The sequence below is a fragment of the Ptychodera flava genome, chromosome 3, assembly GCF_041260155.1.
Source record: "Ptychodera flava strain L36383 chromosome 3, AS_Pfla_20210202, whole genome shotgun sequence".
Classification (NCBI taxonomy): domain Eukaryota; kingdom Metazoa; phylum Hemichordata; class Enteropneusta; family Ptychoderidae; genus Ptychodera; species Ptychodera flava.
Window position 1 is genome coordinate 3,143,782 of NC_091930.1, and position 21,704 is coordinate 3,165,485.

The window sequence follows — 21,704 nt, forward strand, 5'->3', positions numbered from 1 at the left end:
GTCTATTCGAGAAAATTGTTTTAAAGAAATTTTCTTCTATGTCTATTCCGATGCTAAGTGTTTGATAGTTGTGTTGTTCCTGTCTTGTGCTATGTAGCAGAAAGTTGGGGATTCGAGTATTCCCCTCATTCTCAGTTCCCAAAAGCTTGTAGGAAATGTATGTTGAAAAAGCTAGATGATGCAGGCAAAGTAATGTTCAATGTTTACAAACATAAAACAAATCCATGTGAGATATAGTTTTGCCTATCTTTGGTTATATCTAAAGGTGGGTATTTCTGAGTTATGTTTATCTTTAATTTCTCACAGTTGAAAGGTTGCTACAGACAAGAATGGCACACTGTAGTCAACAAAAATCACCTAGATTATTTCACTCAAAATTTCAGTTTCAACTTGAAACATAAAGATAGTTACTATGTATTCAACCAAATAAATTTAAAATTGCTCTTTTAAAAGTTTGACGACTGAATTAGTCATGAAATTGAAGAAGGTAGACAAATAACAGAGATGTTCAAAATAGGTATGGTCCTTTCTGTGAAAAACAGAGTAGATTAGTCGTTGATGAGGAAATTCACTTCTTCCCATTTTATCTGACAAACACATCACTTAAAAAAAATGTACTGCCTCGCTATATGAATGAATATCCAAATCTAGATAAAGTTATGTCATAACTTTTAGACAGATATCCCTGGTATACTGACAAAACTCTCTCATTTCATTTATAAAGCCATGTTGTTGGGAAAAGAACAATAGAAAGTATTGTATCTTGGTGCTTTTTCATCATGTTTGATCTTTAGGTCATGTGCCCAAATATATTTGCTTCATTTAGGGAGTAATCATTAATTTTTGCCTGGGTGTTAGATTGATAACTTGAGAAACTCTGTGATTTTGAGTAGCCCCTTCCCCACCCCTCAACCTATGACGTACTTGAATACCTCCCTCCCTATCAGAAATTTTGACTGACATACAATAGACAATCAAACTTGACTTTCAAATAGTAGATACTTTGTTTCATATGTTATACAAAACAATTTACATAGGACTACAGGAGAAACTTGAGCTTGAATTTGAACAATTTGAATTTTTTGTTTATTCCAGTCTTAACTTTTACAACAACTAACTAACACTAGAGAAAGTAATCCTCCATATTTGCTTTTTACATTTGAGGGTTATGAGAGTTTGGTGAGAAAAGATGCTAGGACGGAAAATACTTTTTTACAAAATGGATGGCTGATCAATACAAAAGAGATGTGATATTTTGAAGTCTCTGTGATGATGTTATGCTTTTAAACAGTTCTGTTAACCCCTCAAGGACAGGGATGATGGTTGCATGGAAAGTCCCTGAATCAGAGGTCAAAGGTCAGCAGTATGGTACAGGATAGTTAATCTCCCTCCTCTGCTGCATCATCACCGGCATCTTCCGCTGCCGGTGCTTCATCCGCTGCTTCCGGTGCATCTTCCGCTTCATTTCCTTCTTGTTCTGTTGCTGCCGGTACTTCTGCATCCTCAGTGGGTTCACCTTCAGCTGGCTGTTCTGCTTCTGAAGGGACGATAGACAAATCATGATGGATACATGTACATGTGTATAAAGCAACTGTATTCGATCTTGGGTTGAATACTGGTCATGACTGCACACAGCACAATTAGACATTCTGAGAGTTCACACAAATGGCTAAGAATCACATTTAATAAATACAACGCATTGTATGGCCTGTTATGATGATACAGCAAATACAAAATACTGACTGCAGTCAGCATACTACGTCATTGTTTCTATGCTATCTGTGGGATACAAAAGATCTTAGTTCATCACAGATGAACAGTTGATCTACTGGTTCAAGGGATGTATAAAAAATTGTAGCCATATACACTCACCTCCATCTGCAACCGCTGTTTCACTCTCCTTGGCATCACCTTCTCCTTCCTGTGCCGTTTCCTCACCCGGCACACTCAGCGTGATCGCCGTCACTTTGCCGGCTTTCCATTTGGGAATGGTTACTGTCACTGGTTCTTCCTCCTCAGTCTCTCCTCCTTGTTGCTATTGAGAAAAAAAATCAAGAAGAAGGTCATTCTTCAGTTTGAAACAACACTTTCCTATTTATTCTCAGCTTTAAGAATGAACTGCAATTGACCTGTATTCATGCATGCTTACTGAAGTTGTGTCACACATGCATCAAAACCATGCTTTCTGTGCATTTCTGACAGCAGTACCTGCAATCAAAGATTAATTTTCCTCAATATTTTCTCTCTTTGTTCCTTGGCATTTTAACATAGTCGCTGCTTAGTGTGAGTTCACAGCTCAGGCTCACCCAAAAAGTGGATCTCTTTGATGCAAGAAAATTCAACATATCATATGTAGTGATATAAGGCTGACTGAGAGAAAGTTTCAGACATCTGACACCGACTCAATGAATCAGAGAGCACACAGCTTTTTATCAAACGATCACAGGTACAGGTAGTCTTAAATCTCAGGTCCCATGTACCATATAATCCATTTGAAACGTGGGGCACTCCTGCCAGCATCATGGTCTGTAGCAGAGGATATTCCAATTCGAAAACCTTCCTACAAACTACTTACTTTCAGCTGTTTGTTTTCAATGAAATCTCACCAACTTGGACAAAATGTGAAAATTTTATTCACAGAAAAAATAGTTGAGTGATATTTTGAAACTCCAACAGTTTGTGTTTCACATCTACCAATGATGATTAAAAGATGAAGACTTGTTAAATAATATGCTGGAGTGGACCACACTGGCATGCATCAAATGCAAGCTTTTTACCAGAGTGACGTGCCATAGATCAGGGGAAAAAGTAAGTTTTTACACTGAAACCTTTGCTACTACCTTTGCACTGGTGTTTGTGACTCTGACGTGATCAGAGGAATGATTGGAAGGCGTTGTGATACTTCAAACCATGCATATGTAGGGAGCTTTTGAAACCCTACTCTCTGTCCTAACTTACAATGAAACCCTGCAGCAGCCATTCAGTTGTTGTTGTTGTTGTTGTTATTGTTGGAAAAGAATGATTATAGTAAGTATTAACAGTATCAAAATGGAACTCGTAACTCTAACTTTCCCACAGCAGACTGACAAATTGGTAATCAAATATATATGGTCAGTATTTAAAGTCAAATTTGGGAATGATATGGATAACTCAAGCCATGGTGGTGAAGAAACTACTGGTCATTTGCATTGAAAACGATTTTTTCAAATGTGAATATTTTAATTTATTTAAGAGGTATGTAAAAATAAGAGTTCTCATTACTAAACATGTTTTGCACAAAGACTAGGCAGAGTGACAATTCACAAACAGTTTTACATCTATGAATCGAATTGCATATTGTTTGTTCTGTAAATGTTTTTGTTAGAACTAATATAATAAAAGTTGCTGAACTGAATTATCCAGTTATGACAAAGAGAATACTTGTTATAAACTTGACAATTTCTGTCACCCAATTCTGAACTGATCATAAATGAGAGCAGTGTATCCTAGTCATGCTGAAATCCAGATTGAGACAATTGTCATCAGTCACTGTGTCTTACATATTCCTGTCTCTTGTGACACTGACAAAATCAGTTAATCATGTAAATTCACAACAATGAATGTTCTATTACAGTCACACATATTTTGTCCATGGTCCAATAGAAAGTGACCGCATTAATTAGAGATCAAGTTTAGAATGAAAGATAACGGTACCAATGATCACTTACAGGTAAATCCTTTTCAGTGGATAGAACAACAAATTTAAATTGGAAAGAAAAATTATGAATAGAGTAGAGAAAAGAATGAGAGAAATGGTGATTATTGACAGTTTTAAAGATGATAAGAACAGACAATCTCAGGCAAGACAAAACGCTTGTCATATCTCTAGTGATATTAATGAATGCATAAAAAGCAATACTTCATTTTGCAAGCTACGATACTATTGACACTGTCATACTACAGGCCAATTGCCAATGAAACTTTAATATGTATTCTTCATCAGCATGAAATTCAACACCTTGATTTCTTTCTGCACCTGATCTGCGGTAACTCACTGCACCACAGTTTAACCTATCCTCCCCAATGCTCTAGTAGACAGGTCCACAATCACCACTGTTTACCATGAGTTTAGGCCAAACCATAGTGGTGAAAGGGTTGTCGTTCTACATATAATGTGAAGGAACATAATGTCATTTCTTGCCTAATGTATGCTTGGTGTGTCAGTCATTCTAAAAGTTTGAATGACTACATAGTAAGTATGTTGCAAAGAGGAAGCAGGAAAGAAGAACTGAGCTCTGCCATACCTGTTCTACTGGAATGTATTCACCGTGTTGCTCACAGCCAATGTCAAATACATATTTGCCGACACCTTGTGGCTGTAGAGATAAAGTACAATTGCATATTACACAGCTTGTTAACAATAAGAAAAGAAAGATTTCAAAGCTCCTGACAAGCAAATAAGCTGTACAAAATTTGACATATGAAGTAATTTTGGAGTAAAGAATGGTTTAATCCCTGAATGAAAAGACAGGTGCTACAAAGAAAAATACATATGCGAACTCGCATGGAAATATAGGTTTATTTCCAAATGCGTTTGTTCGCGTGTTTGTTTGCACCACCATGGATCTGTAGAACAAGAACAATTGATGCATGTCCTTTGAATTCTGGAGTAGAACGACTAGGTGAGTACAATTTCTACATGATTTGTACTAAAGTTATATGGAAGCTGATTAACCTTTTGACTTGAGTGCTACTTTTTCCCACCAAAATTTTAGTGCCACATTTCCCCAACTTTTATGAATTTTTGTGTATTGTTTTGATAAATTTGGACCAAGTGGACGTTACACTTCATTGGCTTCAATTTTTTATTAAAATGTTGGCAAAAATTTGAAAAAAAATTTACAATAGTCATTTTAAAAAGGTGATGACAACTGACTTTGGCGCTCAAAGGGTTAATGTACGGTAGAGGGCAAAAAAGACGTTTGGTAATTACTACTTACATGATCTGTTGAAAAGTTTCCCTGGTATTTGTGATTAAGATGGATTATTTCGCCGGCTCCCTCTCGCCTGCCGTTGACGTATGTGCCGACGTATTTTGTTCCGGTTTCTTTGTATGTGTAAACTCCCTGGCCATGTTTCTGATGGTTCTGCCATTCTCCTTCAAGTGTGTCACCGTTGACGTATGTGTATACTCCATAGCCATGGCGTTGGTCGTCTACCCAACTGCCTGTTGACGGCACAATTTGAACCAATTTTAGTGATTATGATATGAGACTCTCTCTCTCTCTCTGTTTATGACAATAATGTGGATTAATTCAATTGCTGAACATATTACATGTATTAATCATGTTCAGGTCACATGGGAAAGTATTTGCTGGTGTCAGAACATAAATCAACTCCTTTCTGCGCTGTCTCCATGAATTACAGATCCACCGATTCCAACAAAGACAAAGGCTTTGATCAAAGTTTGGTGTTGTTCGCATGGAAAAATGTAGTAGATACAAATATTTCAACTCTTGCACATTAAAATTTAATGTGTTTCTGCCTTGCTATGTTATAGATGCACATTTGTGACTTGCAATGCACAGACAATATCTCAACATCAGGTAAGACTAAAGAAGATGAAGGGGCCAAAGAGTCCAATTTTAAAAATCAACTGAATCATAAGCCCCAGGCCAAGTTGCTTCGAGTTGCAGTATATAAAAGGGCCTCATCCTGGGAAAATCCCATTTATTTTTCAAAACAAACATCAGACTCACTGTTCTCCAGGTATACCTGAAAACATATCATACAGATTGCTCTATTGTAGAGTTTTTTATAACCAAATCTAATGGTTTTTGGTCTGACACTACCAGCTTTATGTTGCATTTGTTTATACTATATGTGCCTTATTGACTCACCTTCATATTTTGATCCATCTGGATAAATAAAAGTACCTTGACCTTGTTTTTTATTTTGTCTGTATTCACCTATGTACCTGGCTCCGTTTTTAAACCTATATACACCCTGTGAGTAAAAGAGAAGGCATCTTGTCAGGAAAAATAGAACAACAGGTTCATCAGTAACTAAGAATTTAACCAATGATTATAAAAATACTAGAGCCAGCTGCTGATCTTATTTGATTGTTTCAAAAATCATGTAACTCACCAACGGACCTTAACATATGGTGCTTATTAAACGATAAAAGAATTTCTTCAAACAATCTGTAGTGCTGTGGATCTTTTACGTGTGATTGTAGTGTACACATGAATTACTTACATGTCCAGTTCTCTTTCCATGTTCATACATTCCGTCGTAAGTGTCACCGTTGGGTAACGTTGCTTTTCCTTTTCCATGCCTCTCTTCCTTCTCATTCCTTTCACCTTCATATTCCTGTACAACAACCACAAATCATCAATGGTCAATACAACCATAGAGTCAAAAGAAAGGGCAACGTCTGTGTCACACCGAGACTTCAGCCTACTCTGTTTTCAAAGATTTTACCTTCTCATGTGAGAATTTATAGGTTTGAAATATTGACTTCTTGGGATTGCAAATGGTGAGAACAACACTGTATAATTAAAATATAATACTATTGGTAATGTGACTATCACTTTTAAAACAATTATTGTGTGCAATCTGGAAATCATTTTTGCTTCTCTAAACTTAAAATTATCCAATAAAATATGAAGTTAAATATATACAGTGATATTGGGTTTGTTTTTTTTTTGGTTTTTTTTTTTTTTGTTTTTTTTTTGGGGGGGGAATGCATTCACATTCTGCATAACACAAAACCCTATAAGTATCATCAACTTCATTCTTACATGAAACTTTTCCCCCAAATGCAGTGACATGAAAAACTCATTGGAAACCATGCATGGCATGCTAAGTACAAGGGGGAACAGGCAAGTCATAAATCTGTACACGGTTAAAAAAAATTCACTGACATGCATAAACAACTTAATGGTTAGGGTGGGTGTGTGAATCCTAGCTCCAACAAGCTTCAGGTTGGGGCATGGGAGTTAAAAAAATCTCAATGGTTTGGCTATGAGGGGGTCACTCCTGTTTTTTTACCTGTCGAGGTTCACGTGAATTGTGATAGCGATTTCTGCCCTGTAAAAAGTGTTGGTGATAAACAAATGCAACACGGTTTGAAGTAAATCTCAGTAAATACCCAGGGCTAAGTGAAGTAACGAATAATTTGTGCATTAGACCATGCATCAAATCCAATCCAACCCACTGTGATTATGATAATCTGATGAAAGCTTAAGTTACCATGGGGTGTTGTGGTACTTCCCAGCAACAGGCTTTCAATAAAAAAATACACTCGACATCGAAAATATTTTACACGAGTACTTTGCGACAGAGAAATACCTACATTATCCCGAAGTGATCCGTAGTATTGATCGCTTTGTAATCAAGATTTATCGTACAGAGATATAGGCACTCGAGTTGAAGTACTGAACAACACTGCAACGTATTTCACGCTTTGGTATGGTATCTCAGGCAGAAACGTCTTATGTGACTTTGACCGTTTCTCACATTTTATTTCAACGTTAAAAATTCGAATTTATGCCAGCTTATCAAAAACCCTCACTTAGTACTTTCCTGCATTTCTCAACGTCAAAATTCAAAAACAACAGCATTTTTAATACCGGTGGTGACTATGTAATGTGAGCTCGCCAACCAACCAACAGAAGTGCAGACATCGAACTTTCGAATGTATGTTATGATTACGATATGTATACGTTTTCTTTGCAAAATAATGAGATTTGTCCGGAATACTTACACCTAGGTATGGCCCCTGGTCTTCTTCATCGTATTCTGAGCCAAGATCGGACATTTTGTCTGATGTTAACACGAAGTTTCACTGAAATTCGAGAGAGATGAACGAACACTGCTTCGCAATATGGCAGTTGTCAATGAAGCAAACAACTGCTTACCCCGGTGGTTGCTAGGGGCCTATGGAAACAAAGCATGGGGGTGTCCGTACGAGTCAGGTACGGCAAGTATACGACTTAAATATGAAAAGGTGCAATCACAATGTACTCATGAACAGTGAAATTTCAAGTAAATAAATTTTATAGATCAAACGAATAATCGAAACGCGATTACACCGAAAATTATTTTTGAGAAAGTGGAGGAGTCATTACAAACGAGAATCGATGACCCTATTTAGAATGGTTGAGTTCGAAATTTGTAGTCTCGTCAGTTCTCGTATAAAACGTGATTACGTTCCTGACAGTTCTGGCTCATACTGTCGCTCGGAACTCCGAGTATATTGGTCCTGTTCCCTATATGTGATCTATGAAATGTTGTATACACAGTTCGATATCTGTTCAACGTCCCCAATAAACCAAGGCACTAAATTTTGTGATAATAAACGTAAACCCAGTGTCCGCGCCGCAACTTACAACCTTTGAACCCTGACCTTTACTGACCTATATTGAAAGACTGCTGTTCTCGTGCGTATTCTTCTGCTGATACTTTCATCACGCTTGATTTTCTCGTAAGTCCTTCTGTCACATACGATTTAGTAGATGTTTCTACAGAAGCCGATTTTGCTTGCTCGATGTGATAATCACTGTTTTGCAAGACGATTGATAGTGGTCGAAGAACATTGGTCGAGGTTGAAGTGTTCCAACGTTCGCCTGACAACACAATGTATGGGGCGAGTTCATCATGCACGCTGAAAGATCACTTAAAATGCCAAGTCCATCTGCTACCTGATCATTAGCGTGTGGGAAATCAAATGAAACCGACGTGCCCTGCACCTATCGGCTTGCTGGCCTGTATACTGGTGCAAGTTTTGCTGATGGCGACGGGGGATGCCAAGATCATACGGGGTCATTTGACTACAGCATCTGTAAGTTATACCATTTAGACTTCTATGTATGGTTATACCACAATTTTCCGAAATGTCATTGACTAGACTAACCCGACGATTTGATGGGATGCAGATTTCATGACGTATTAATATGTCTTTTATTTGTATTCTAATTAAAGACAACAAAGACATTAATGACAACAACATAAATAACAACAAAACAATAAATCACTGTCAACACACTATGTAAATAATGTTAACGAAGATAAATCTGTTTGGGCCAGCATTCACTGTACAAGTATTTACCTACAGTGTGAAAATAATCATGACACCATCACTTGCATAGGATTTATGCACCGTACAGACACAAACTCCCTGATTGGTCTAAAAGATGAAATGTATGAAGAAATTGACCAATTACAGAAAACCTTGTTAGAGAGCATAATAAACAATCCATTTCCTTCAAACCAATACAGTCCCTTGCTCACTGGTGATTGGTCTGTTTCCACTCATCTTCACCTTCTTTAAAGACCTGTCCTCGCTCTTGTTGTCGTAACGAATTAATTTGACAGATTCAAATAAAAAAAAAAGACAGTGTACACTTTTAGAATTAAAACTTTCACAAGTTGTTCTCGTACAAAGGCATTTGTCATACATTTCTATGAATTTTGCAAAGTGACCATTGTCATATTGTGGTATTCCTACACACAAGTCAGTTGTTATAAATTTAACGTCAGCATTATATTTCAACGTTGCTGTTCAGTCATTTTTCCACAGAAAAGTTTATTGTCAAGCCATGCAGTTTTCAGACTCTCTGACCAAGGAATATGCCCAAAGTTAAAATACTTTAGTAATCACCATGAACTGAACACTTTGTATTTTGTTTCAGAATTTTCAGTTTGTTGACAGATTCTGTTTCCAACCCGATGAGGAGGGCAGCTTGCAATACGAGATCAAGTACAAAGCAGTTGAGTATCTGTTCATTGAACTTCTCACTTGACCTTTGGTCATAATGAACGTTGACACCAGCCATAGTGAAGTCAAATTTGGGAAATTTCATCCATCGTTAATTTTATGAACTCACAGTTACAGAAAACTCTCATATATTTTTCTATTGCTAGGCAGACTGCTGCTACAAGCTGTTGATGTTTAACGATGAACCAGGTCAGTGGCCGTATATTAGAGAGCATGGACAAGCTCTGGTAAGCAATTGCACAAACAACAATTATATTTTCAGGTTTTACTGAAACTGACAAAGTTTCAAGTTGTTGGCCAGTCAATTGAAGCCCCAACCACATGTGGTTAAAGGGCTAGTAATTGTAGTTATTGAAAATTTCTGTATTGTCTTCAAGTTGTATGTGTATCACAAATTTTTGTCCTACTAAAGTGTGTGAATCTGTTGTTACATTTTGTGAACACAGCATTTATACGTGTAGAATGCACAGTTTTATTTACTTTTAGATGAATGAAGTCTGTGAGTAAAGACTAATATTGTGAATGTGATGTGGTACAGTTATAGCAATGTTTTTGTCTGACTGCTATGTGATGGAGCTATTGCTTGTCTGGGAGAAACTTACTGCAGATCACGTTCACTGGATACGTACAGAAATCCACTACCCAGAGAGTTCATCTTTCACAAACATGAGCACTGCAAAAGAGCATATAGGGGAATCTCAGTCAAAACATTTCATTTAATATTAATGCTTTGAACTTGGTGAAATGACTTTATTTTATACTATCACTGAAGTTCAACTAAGTCCAGTACTGGCCCTTTAAAGCCCTATTGAGTGTGGGAGCCTTAATTTTACATTTGATTTCAAGCTCTGTCTGGATCTTGTGAAATCATTTCCACAGATAGGTATGCACCTTCAACCCTGGCTCACCTTATATTGCATCCCTTATTATCACAACAACCAATGCTAGTCATTGAGCTCACCAGCATTTTGAACACCAAAACCAAGGGTATCGCAATGTGGGAGAGCTCCTAGACTACAGACATATACAAGCAGAGCTTTCGATTTATTTCTGTAATGTTTTGAAGTATAGACATTCTAAAGATTCTCCCAAAGAATCATTCAGAGATATTTGTGAGAGTAAACCCCAAGAGTTTGGTTTTACTTCTGGACATGAAGGTTGTTTGGGGGTTAAAGTTTTATTCATTTCTGACACTGAGGGCGCCATGGCATCAATCATTTGAGATCTCTAACACTTGTATTCACATAACCCCCAACCAATACAAAATGTATTTGTTGTAAACTCACATCACACATACATAAACAGCTACATGGCTCAAGTGAAATATGTTAGCATAGCCACAGGTTCCTGAATACCTCACCCATATATCATGTTTGAGGGCTCTGTTATGATTGTTCTCAGAATTTAGCTTGAGCATCTTTTTATGTTCCTGAAATCTATCTTTAAACCTTTCAGTGCCAAAGTCAAATTTTGTTGCATGTATTAATATAATGTAGACAATTTTTTTCAATTTTAGACAATTTTTTTCAGATTTTCCCTAAATTTTGATCAAAAACTGTAGCCAATAAAATGTTATGACCATTTGATCCAAAATTATCAAAAAATACAAAAAAAAATCATGAATATTGGAAAACTGAATCACAAATATTTTGGTGGGAAAAATTACAGCACTCAAAGGGTTAAACCAGTTTGAATCGCCTCATTTAGGGCAATGGAGTGTTCTGTTTTATGGTGCACTGCATGGCACAGGAAGAGATGTTCATTGATTTTGACACTTTTTCCAAATCACAGTCCTGCGGGGAGAAGAAGGAAGTGATCCCAGGAGCTGAAAATGCCAAACTGACGTTACAAGATCCGTACAACGGATGTCAGAGATATAATGACTCAGATGGCGTAGAGGTAAACAGCAGATACTTTTATGATTTCATTTTAGGTACAATGTGCCCAGTGGACAGATGTTTGGAATCTCAAACTTTTACAATATTCTTTTGGCCTAGTCCACTTGTTGGGTCTCATTATTAAGCCAAAAATTTGCACTGTGACCCTCAATTTTGAGTTGAAAGTTTGCTCCAGGGAAGTTGAAGCAAAAGTGTAAGTCTTTCATTTTCAAGGCCTGAACTATCTTAATATTACTCACTGTCGGAAAATTTCTCACAAGCCCAAGCTTTTTTAATCCATTTCCAAGATGTGATCAGAAAACTTTGCTTGTCTTTGCTGCGTTTTAAAACCATCCCACCAGGCATTTCATTTGCCATCTGCCACATCGGTAAAACCCAATATTGAGCAAAAAACCTGTTTACTTGTGTATGTCATAGCAGGTCCAGTGACTTCAAATCATGTATACAGTATCCAGGCTTGCAAGGCTGCCTAATGTTCAAGATTTTGTTTAAATGCAACAATAAGTGACATGTTATGCTTTACTGCTTGTATTTAAGTTGTAACCAACTTGACCTGCCTATGAACGATGAACTCAGCAGTGTTAGGGTAAATTTTATCAATATTTGTATTAAGATTTGTGATCATTGAAGTCAATAATCTCTCTCAGTTGAAGTCATCAACTCTACCAGGTTTCTTTCCAATGCAAGCAACAATGTGATTGCAAAAACACTATACTCCTCATATCTTTCATCATCGCATTTTCTTTTCTTTCTGTCAGTATATGCTCTGCACTGGAGGGCGATCTTTTGAGACAGTTCGTGCTCGTTGGTGGTTCCTTGTCATGAGTAACTGTTACTCTGACGATGGCATTGACTTTGAGTTCCACATTACCATGACCAACGGTGTTAAGTTGTGGGACAAGCATTTCTCAGCGGATGAAAGATGTAAGTACAAGCGTATTGAAAATGAACAGAGAGAGTCAATGAAGGACAGGGTGTGTTCGTGAAATAGTCGATCTTGTCCGTCTATTCTATTATTGGTAGAATTTTCCATGTGTATAATACATGTATCTGTCAAGTTCATGCAATGTGTTGCAAGTTTATTTTGCTAATTGTTGTGTATTGTTTGCGATGTGAATTCTTTGAAACACAATATTTGCATGCTGCACTGTCTTCACACTTTCAGAATCTGTACATTGTGATGTGGGGAAGGATCAGGAAAACTATAGTGATTCATATGTCAATCAATTATTTCTTCTTACACAAGCCATGAGACTGCGTGTACGACTATGACTCTACATGCAAACTTTGTCAAGGGCACCGTTTGTTTGTTTGCTTTGTGTGAAAAAATAAGCTTGCGTAAAAATAAAAATTCAAAGAAAAACAAGGGATTATTCCCATTATCAATAGTCAATGTCAACAAGATCTGATGCTTAAACAATTGATCGATGGATACTTATACTGTTTTGTATAAGCCATGTCCTAGTTTTATTCTCCACAGTGATTAATTAAAAGGTCAAAGGTCAAGAGGTTAGAACCAATAAAGGAAATCCAGTGTGAGGTTTTCATTTCTCGTTATTCTTCTCTCATCAGACATTTTGGAAACAGACATGACATTCCTGTTTGTGTACTTTGCAATGCTGCTTATCACGGCCTACTTTACCAGTAAGTAGTGTAGCAATGCCCATAACTCACTTTGTGCAGCGTTCTCAGCCGTTACTTACGGTATGTTCATGAACACTGAAGCTGAATTTTCATTGATACCATTCTTGGCAATAAACTCTTGACTTTGTTTGAATTTGATGAATTGAATTTATTGCCATAGAAACAATATTAGAGAAAGTATAATTACTAGTCTAGCTGTAATAAATATAGGAAAAATATTATGTAAACCATACAGCACTTGGTAGAAAGATCAAAAATACTGTACTTTGGCCGGAGCGCTCAAGAAGAGCTGATGTCTGTGTTTCTATTACTTGGTTATATTGCTTCTTGTAAATTTAAAAATGAGCGCTGATAAATCACGGAAAGTTATAACATGTAATAGGTATAAGATGCACATATTTAAATTCTACATACTCAAAGACATCTTTCTTGAAAATAATAAGATTAGTCTGAAGCAATGTCTTAGGATTTCAGGATGTACAGTGAAAAAAATGGATAAATACATTTAGTATAAAATAATAAATGAGAGATATTGTCAGCAAAGTGAAAACACAGTTTATGCTTCTTATGTGAGTTAAGATAATGCTTTGATTTTTTAAAACCTTTTCCTACAAGTCATATTGCATACATAAAATGCAAATTGATTCATTAAATGCTGAAAGAATATCAGTAAAGCATGAATTATCTACTGATATTTCAGTACCATTTGCTTGTTGATGATACCTACCCAGTTCAGATTTGAATGACAGAAAACATAAGCACTGTCAGAGTATAGTCACACTGTACATGCACATATCATTCTCAATGTTTTACACAGAGATACTGGCCGACAGGAATTTGCTGCACTCCACTTACAAACTGTTCATCTGGTCCATGCTGGCAGAGTTCAGCAGTTTACTGCTGTTGACCATTGCGTTGGGTAAATACGGATCAACAGGTGTGCGCATGCATGGATTGGAAGTGCTCGGTGAGTTGTGTAGGTAGTACAGTTTGCTTGCACTGAGTGTGCTAGTCACTAGATGGAACTGTAAATGACTTTAATTGTATTTGTACAGATCTGGCATGCTGCAATTAGCTTTGTTACGTACCAATACCAAGTGCCAGATCAAGTCCATTTTGTTGGCACAGCCCTATTGTTATGTTCAGATTGTGCTCTTTGAACTAGAGCACTAGACACATGACTCACACGGTACAGCCATTAACACCAATCCTACCAACCTGTATCATTTCCCTATCTACCGAGAGTGTTAACCCTTTTCCTGCCAAGTCCATATTTCACTGCTAGGTCAAGATGGTTAAAATTAATGAAACACAACGTATTCCATATGATGTATTTTAACATAATAGTGTACATTTGAAGGCTGTTGAAAAACATAATACTGTAAAGTTGATTTTTTTTGGATAAAGATGCTATAACATACCAAGCCAAGTGGGTGAAAATACGTCATGTTTTGGCTCAATACCGCTTTTTACTGACTTGGCTGATGGGGAAGTAATACAGTTATTACTGTCTGGCAGGAAAAGGGTTAAAAGTAACAGTAAGGGATAGCCAAATCCCAGACTTTTTTCACCTATTTAGTATGGTATGGGGTGGCAGTTTAGTCAATAAATATTACGTTTACAGCATTAATGTTGACGCCTTGGTTAAAATGATATTAGGGGAACATGTTATACCACGCTGGTTTCAACCAACTTGACCTGATGGTAATGCTTGAACTTGGCAGGATAAGGTTTAACTCAAAGAACCATAAATGTTGCTGGTGGATAAAGATTACGTCATAAAAAACAGCATAACTGTCAGGTTTTAAAGAATCTTGAGCTGGTTATCTTTTAATACAGTATTTTAATCCTATTAACGAAGCACATTTTAACTTTCAAATTAACATAGTACGTAAGTTCTGTTGAATAAGTTGAGCCTGTAGGTAATCACAGAAAGCACACAGAAGAGACAAATGTTTGAAACTTAAGAAGTTCAAGGTCATCAAAAGCATTATAATGGATCATGTTACACTTTCATTGCACTGTTTACACAGATTGCATAATTGCTATAAATAGCACATGAGGAATCTTACAGCCCCGCTTTACCATAAAAACCCTATCACTTTGACCACTCTTTTAATTGACCACTCTATTTTTTTCCTCAAAAAATAATCTTATTTTATCCTTTCAAGCCAACCATAAATGGAAATTAGAACTTTCTCTATCTCTATTTATTTGACCACCCTATCATGACAAACTATTATGAGCAATTTCTTTTAGATAACATAAATGGTGGTTCAGAATGTATCAAAGTTGGGATTCAGGAAAGTTGCCTTTACATGTTTTATCCTATGAACTGTCAAAAAAAGTTGAACTTTCTGATAATTCCTCACCAAAATTATTTTGGCTTTGATGATTTCCTAATTAATTCAATTATTTAAAATCATATTAATTATTTTTTCCGGGTGAATTGATAGGGTTTATACAGTACAAGAATTACATACAATGTAAGTCAAACTTGACCAAAAATGACAAAAAAATTCCTTAAAAATACACATTTGCGTATTTCATCACAATTTTAACAAATCTAAGTTGGTTATCCCTAGGGACCTGTATACCAAATAACAAAGCTGTCTGACCAGCGGTTATGAAGAAGAAGATTTTTAACCAAAAACACCTTTTTTGGCATTAATTTGCCTATTTTCAACAATATCAAAAAATTAAAAAAAATAGTTTCTCAAAATCATATTTTTCATCTACACAACAAATATCAAATCAGTAAGTACTGCGGTTCTCAAGATATTTGAGTGGACGGACGCCTCACAAACGGACATACATACATACATACATACATACATACATACATACATACATACATACATACAGACTGACGCCGGACGCCGGACGGATACCCATCCCAATAGCTTCTATAGACTATAGTCTATAGTAGCTAAAAACAGTCATTCGTCATCTGGTCATAGCACTAAAACCTGCTCACCCCCACTTTCCTGCAAACAGACCCACAATTCCCATTGAAACAAAAGGTTTAGGACCATACCATGGTCGGTGTCAGGGTTGATAGTGGAAAAATTCTATCATGTTTTGCAGAGAAGAAAAGATACTGTGTTTCATCTCTGCAGTACACCGTTTTCATGACAGTGAAATTTATCCTACCATTTATAAACCTGTCAGTTAGTTACTTTCTCTTCAACATTTTTATTTTACAGCTAATTTGATTGGCGCTGCAGGAATTCTGGTCTTTATTTTAATGATCGTCTTGCTTGGAAAAGGATTCACTGTAACAAGGTAAAATGTGATTTTACAACTTTTTTTTATTATTCACTTATGCACAATTTTGGAAGAGAATTCAGAATTGCTCATTTTGAATTCCATACCAAAGGTTTGTGTGTGTTTGTGTGTTTTTAAGATATCAAAAAATCTGTTGAAAAATCCTTTATTTTACCATGTAATCAATGAGAATAGACCTAAATATTGCAAATGTCTGTAGTGCTGTGTTTTGATAGATTTATTGAGTGTCTAAATGTCGGTTTCTTTGAATGTTCAAGGAAATCTCATTGATATACTTTACAAAAATTGAGCATATTATAATTTATGTAAGAAATTAAGCATGAGATATTTTACGAGGCGGTATGCCTCATTTGACTGCTGCCATGCCCACCTAAGTGTTTATTATGCTTGTCTGGTCATGGTTCTAAAGTTGAGTAGAGCAAGCATGTTTGACAGTGACATTTCTGTTGGCACCCCATATGGACACAAAATACCTGAAATACTTGGACTTGTGTGGGATCATGGCAAGAAATATGGGTCTCTTAGTGCTAGATTAAATGTACAAATGATGCTGACAATGGTGATTTAGTATCTGCTGTTACTCACGTTTCAAATGTAGCCGGTATTATAGAGCATCACAAAATAGTTTTTACATGTTGATTTATGAACAATTATAATAATCATCATTAGGGAAAGACTGCATTAACTTGCTACCAAAAACCCCTGACCCGAGGTTTTTCTACACAGTGTAGGCAAGATGGGATGGAAGTTGTCTATGGTCGACCATTTTTTAGACATCTTTCAATAAATCGTACAACATCAGCAACTGCTCGTTTGCAACAATATTGGTGAAAAAGGGTCAAAAGATAGCCACGATGTCCGTTTAATGGAGCTTTCCCGTAATGTTCAATCCTCAAAGCCAACACTCATTTTTCTTGTTGTAGTTTTGAGATCACATTGTGTAATACTGCCTGTTTTATTTTCACCTTTCAAAGAGCAGCACCTTTTATACATACACTATCAGATATAGAGGCATATAATACTTACAGACATACATACACAGAAACAAACCCACACTGAGGTATAAATACCATATATTCAAACATACCCACACCCAGTTCTCCATGAAGGGATTTTTAGGAGTGGGCCACTCCTGTGTTTGGTACATGTCTTCTCATATGTTAATAACAATACAAAAGAATAAATTTTCAAAACAAAGAAATATGCAAATTATTTCTTATTTAAAGTGGCTGTCCCTGTGAATTTCCATGCTGTGGTGAAAACTGTGGACTCAACGTGCAGGCATGAATTCTGCTTTATCTTCAGGGGTACTTTGAGTAAGACCAGTTTCATGAAATTGGCCACATTCATGACCATGTACACTATTACATACTGCATTCTGTACATCTATGAAGAAACCATGTTTGATCCGAGAGATGTGCTCTACAAATATGAATCAGTTGCCGGCTATGGTTTGATTGGACTATTTTTCATTGGTGAGTGGCTTGTATGTGTTTTTATAAATGTGTATATCAACCACCTTCTGACATGTACCTCAGATTTCGAATTTCATAATTCCATGTCTGCTGCCCTGACTGTTGTGCTGAAAACTCAATCAGTTGTTATATAGTTTTTGATTCATTTTCCTTTATTTACATTTGTTGCTGTTTCTTTGTTAACTCCTAACACCATTTTCAAAATATTCAATTTCAATGTATCGCCAACAACATAATTTGTGTATGCTGACCACAATTCATTTGTTAACGTTGCAGACAAATTTTTCTTGTTTACAGGGCTACAGTTTTGTATTTCGACACACTCTGACGGGAAATTAAATTTTACAGGCTTTCTTGCAGAAAAATAAATATAGTATACAATGAGATAGATACAGCAATTGTCCCTGTAAAAAAAATGCAAGCATACACCCACTACCTCTATATCTTCACCTATGCCTTTCAAGCCATGTTCCAACCTACACTTCATTGCAATAGTGTATGCCACATCTTCCCACGTTACATCTGCATCTTCACTCTAACCAATGCTCTAACCACCTCCTCTAGGTTTTCTGTGGACGTACTACGCCATCTTCTTCTCCATCAAAAACTACCCTGAGAAGGTCTCTTTCTATGTGCCATTTGGTTTCATTTTCGCCCTCTGGTGGCTGGCCACTCCGATGACAATCTTCATCTGCAACCATGCCCTTGATGCCTGGGTTAGGTTAGTCAGTATTAGTTAGGATACTGGGTTAGACTAGTCAGTTTAAGTTAGGATACTGGGTTAGGATAGTTAGTATAAGTTAGACTATTGGGTTAGGTTAATAAGTATAAGTGAGAATACTGTGTTAGATAGTCAGTGTATGTTAGAACGCTGGGCTTGATTTGTCATCATAATATAGAATACTGGATTAGATTAGATTAGTCAGTACAAGTTAGTTAATAATGGATTAGGTAGTTGAGTCAGATTGGTTGGTTCAAGTTAGGATAGAGTTAGGATAGTCACTTGAATAGAATACTGTGTTAGGTGAGTATAAGTTAGAATACTGCTTAGTCATAGCTGTGAGTCCATAGCTGTGGTGTTTTCAGACGGGATTCCTGCCTTTTACCGGCTGATTTTAACTTTTACGACTTTTAACCCCGCCACCACAGCTATGGGATATTGCATAGACTAGCGTCCCTATCTGCCACAAGCACACTTTGTGCAAGTTTTTTCGACGATATTTCAAAAAGTTTTGATCCATACTTCAAATTGCCAACACTCTCATCAACAGCTTGGTTACTACAACCAGAAATCCAAACAAAATTCACCAAAGTACTGATTTTTTCTTGCTTTTCCTGACATGACATTCTAAAGTCCATTATTTTTCTGGCATACAATTATTTTACAAGATTCAGTGCAGAACTTCACAAGAGTTACGTGAACAGTGAGTTTTCAACTTTAAACACAAACTGAGACAATTGCCGGCATCATCAGTGGGGTCTCTTTTCTAAAATTAAGAAAACACACCACTGTGGATGCGTTTTTGTCTACTCACAAAGCAGAGAATTGTCTTACTTTGAGATACATAACTTCTCCTTATACTTGACACTCTGTTATCCTACAGAGCCAAAGTTGTGAACGGCATGGAGAGAGCCGTCACCTGTGGCGGTCACATCTTCTTCCTGTTGCTAACCAGACCCAATGCTGCCAACAGAAACTTTCCCTTCCACATCAAGACAACACAGGTGAGTGGAATAAATTTCATCTGAACCTCAAGCCATTGGTAGTGTGTCAAATTGTGCGATAGGTGATAATGTTAGTACATGTATACTGTAAGTTGGCGGATTGCTGAAGTTCTTATCCTGACTTTGTGTTTGATACAGTCAGTGAGTGTCATCACTCCGACACTTCATTTCTGATATTAATTTCCCTACAATCATAAGCTTTGTTAACACACAGTTATATCGATAAACTAAGGTCACTATTAAATTTACTTCATTTTCAACTCTGTTTTGTATGTTTAATGCTTTATTGCAGTTTATGCTATTCAGTATTTTTTTGGCATAAAATTAAAATCCTGTACATTTTGCTCTGTTACCCAGTCGTGTTCTGATACGTCAAAAGGCACATTCGTAATAAAGAATTATCCTGATCAATGGAAAATTAAAAAAATCCATTTAGATGTGAATTAGATAACCAGTCACTGTCATACGTTTAATACCTGGACAGTAAATATGTCATTTGAAGTTTCCATAGCAGCTCTGCACTTTTAATATCAGCAAATGTTTTTGCTGCAAGCTGGATAAAAGGCAAAAAACAGCCATACTCTAACAATATCTGATGTGTTTAGCAATGGGATATTTCTGTTTTATTTTGCAGATTGGCACAATCAGTGGCGGTGACGGCCGCGATGCATACAATGCTACCGCAGCCTATACTGTGAGGAGAGACTCTAGCCAGGCTGTCAACCTCTCATTTACTGATCTGTTTGTGACGGACAAAACTCCAAAAGAAAAGAAGACAGCCATTAAGGTGTGTGCACAAATATCTCTTTTGCTTGTATTCTGAAAATCCGTCTTTGTCTGGGTCTTAAACAAATGTAAAATTTGGCTAGGTCTCAAGATTTGCTCTCCCAACCAAACCTTTGTTATTTTCTGTAATACCCCCATGGGAACATGAAAAACAGATTTTGCATTAATTTATAGTTTTGAAAGCTTATTCATCCATTCTAAAAGTTATTACCCACTCTCTAGTTTTTGTCAGTCATAATTAAGTTGGTTCGATGAAAATTTCACTCGGGCTCAGTGAAATATGCCTTGATAGTGAGCCATATACCACCAACAAGATGTAATCATATGATTGCTTAATACAATGGAAGTGATTATTGAGCAGTAGACAAAGATTTTATTCCAGAACTATATAGTAGCAATAAAAAGGACACATTATTGTGTTCTATAGACTCAGTACGCCAAAGAGATCATGTTATTTCTGGCATTGAATTCCTGTGAAACCTCAAACCTTTACTTCAGCATGTGTACTCATCTGTGTTTTGCCTGTAGAAATCTGCCATATTGAAATTATGGCAGATTGCCTCAGACTTTTATGATTCACTTAGGCGGCAACATTGTATTTAAGGTACTGAGAATCAAAAGGAGTCTTTATGCAATGTTGATACCAGACAATCTATGTAACTTTATTTATTGTCTTTTTCTTTCAGATGGATCCTCTTCCGACAGCGTTAGATGCCGGCACTTCATGGTGTGATCCTGTCAGTCAGACATTCAACACTTCCCAGTGAAAAACAGAAACTAGAGGTCACGGGGTCATCGCCTTACACCACTTGACTGAGAGCTACCACAATACACAATGACAGCATCACTGACAGCTTTGAAATTACAGAACATTCATTCACTTTAAACTTCCAAATTGTTTGATATGAAATACAGGCTACCTTTTCAGTGTCGATAATCCTGAAAGAATTGAGGTGTTGTTTTCGTAAGACTTTGAAAAGAATGGTATGTACGAGGGCGCTGTTTTTGAGAATCTACCAATGGCTCACCTCAACTGTAGCAGATGTATGTCTGATGATGTTTGCACTGTTCCAGCCTTCACTTTCGTTTACATTGTTTGCAATAAATGTAAACACTAGGAACAGTAAA

The 21,704-nt window shown here is 36.6% G+C and overlaps 2 protein-coding genes across 3 annotated transcripts; one reads left to right on the forward strand and one right to left on the reverse strand.

The window, feature by feature from the left end:
• Positions 1-1,058: 1,058 nt before the first annotated feature.
• Positions 1,059-7,905, reverse strand: LOC139129430 (radial spoke head 1 homolog). The gene is made up of 7 exons (XM_070695065.1): positions 7,748-7,905; positions 6,238-6,351; positions 5,876-5,985; positions 4,980-5,202; positions 4,284-4,355; positions 1,873-2,035; positions 1,059-1,537 (listed from the first exon to the last, which is right to left on the reverse strand). The coding sequence occupies exons 1-7, from the start codon at positions 7,799-7,801 to the stop codon at positions 1,380-1,382; spliced, it is 894 nt and encodes a 297-aa protein (XP_070551166.1). The 5' UTR covers positions 7,802-7,905; the 3' UTR covers positions 1,059-1,379.
• Positions 7,906-8,393: 488 nt separating this feature from the next.
• LOC139129429 (transmembrane protein 145-like) lies at positions 8,394-21,704 on the forward strand. 2 transcript variants are annotated; one of them, XR_011551573.1, is made up of 12 exons: positions 8,394-8,824; positions 9,675-9,752; positions 9,907-9,987; positions 11,552-11,659; positions 12,417-12,582; positions 13,231-13,302; positions 14,120-14,269; positions 16,509-16,587; positions 17,896-18,065; positions 19,670-19,790; positions 20,425-20,577; positions 21,263-21,704. XR_011551573.1 is itself a non-coding variant. In XM_070695064.1 (10 exons), the coding sequence occupies exons 1-10, from the start codon at positions 8,711-8,713 to the stop codon at positions 18,803-18,805; spliced, it is 1,194 nt and encodes a 397-aa protein (XP_070551165.1). In that variant the 5' UTR covers positions 8,394-8,710; the 3' UTR covers positions 18,806-18,907. The 2 variants fall into 2 exon arrangements, 1 of the variants encoding a protein (XP_070551165.1); XM_070695064.1 differs by lacking the exons at positions 19,670-19,790; positions 20,425-20,577; positions 21,263-21,704 and adding an exon at positions 18,630-18,907.

Bases quoted from the DNA above. Each gene is read 5' to 3' on its own strand.
- LOC139129429 (XM_070695064.1), top strand. From the start codon at position 8,711: ATGAAACCGACGTGCCCTGCACCTATCGGCTTGCTGGCCTGTATACTG. The intron at 9,988-11,551 runs GTAAGCAATTGC...TCCAAATCACAG, and splicing joins GAGAGCATGGACAAGCTCTG to TCCTGCGGGGAGAAGAAGGA. The intron at 18,066-18,629 runs GTGAGTGGCTTG...CACCTCCTCTAG, and splicing joins GATTGGACTATTTTTCATTG to GTTTTCTGTGGACGTACTAC.
- LOC139129430 (XM_070695065.1), bottom strand. From the start codon at position 7,801: ATGTCCGATCTTGGCTCAGAATACGATGAAGAAGACCAGGGGCCATAC. The intron at 5,203-5,875 runs GTCAATAAGGCA...GTCAACAGGCAG, and splicing joins GGATCAAAATATGAAGGTGA to TTGGGTAGACGACCAACGCC. The intron at 2,036-4,283 runs GTATGGCAGAGC...TTTTCTCAATAG, and splicing joins AATACATTCCAGTAGAACAG to CAACAAGGAGGAGAGACTGA.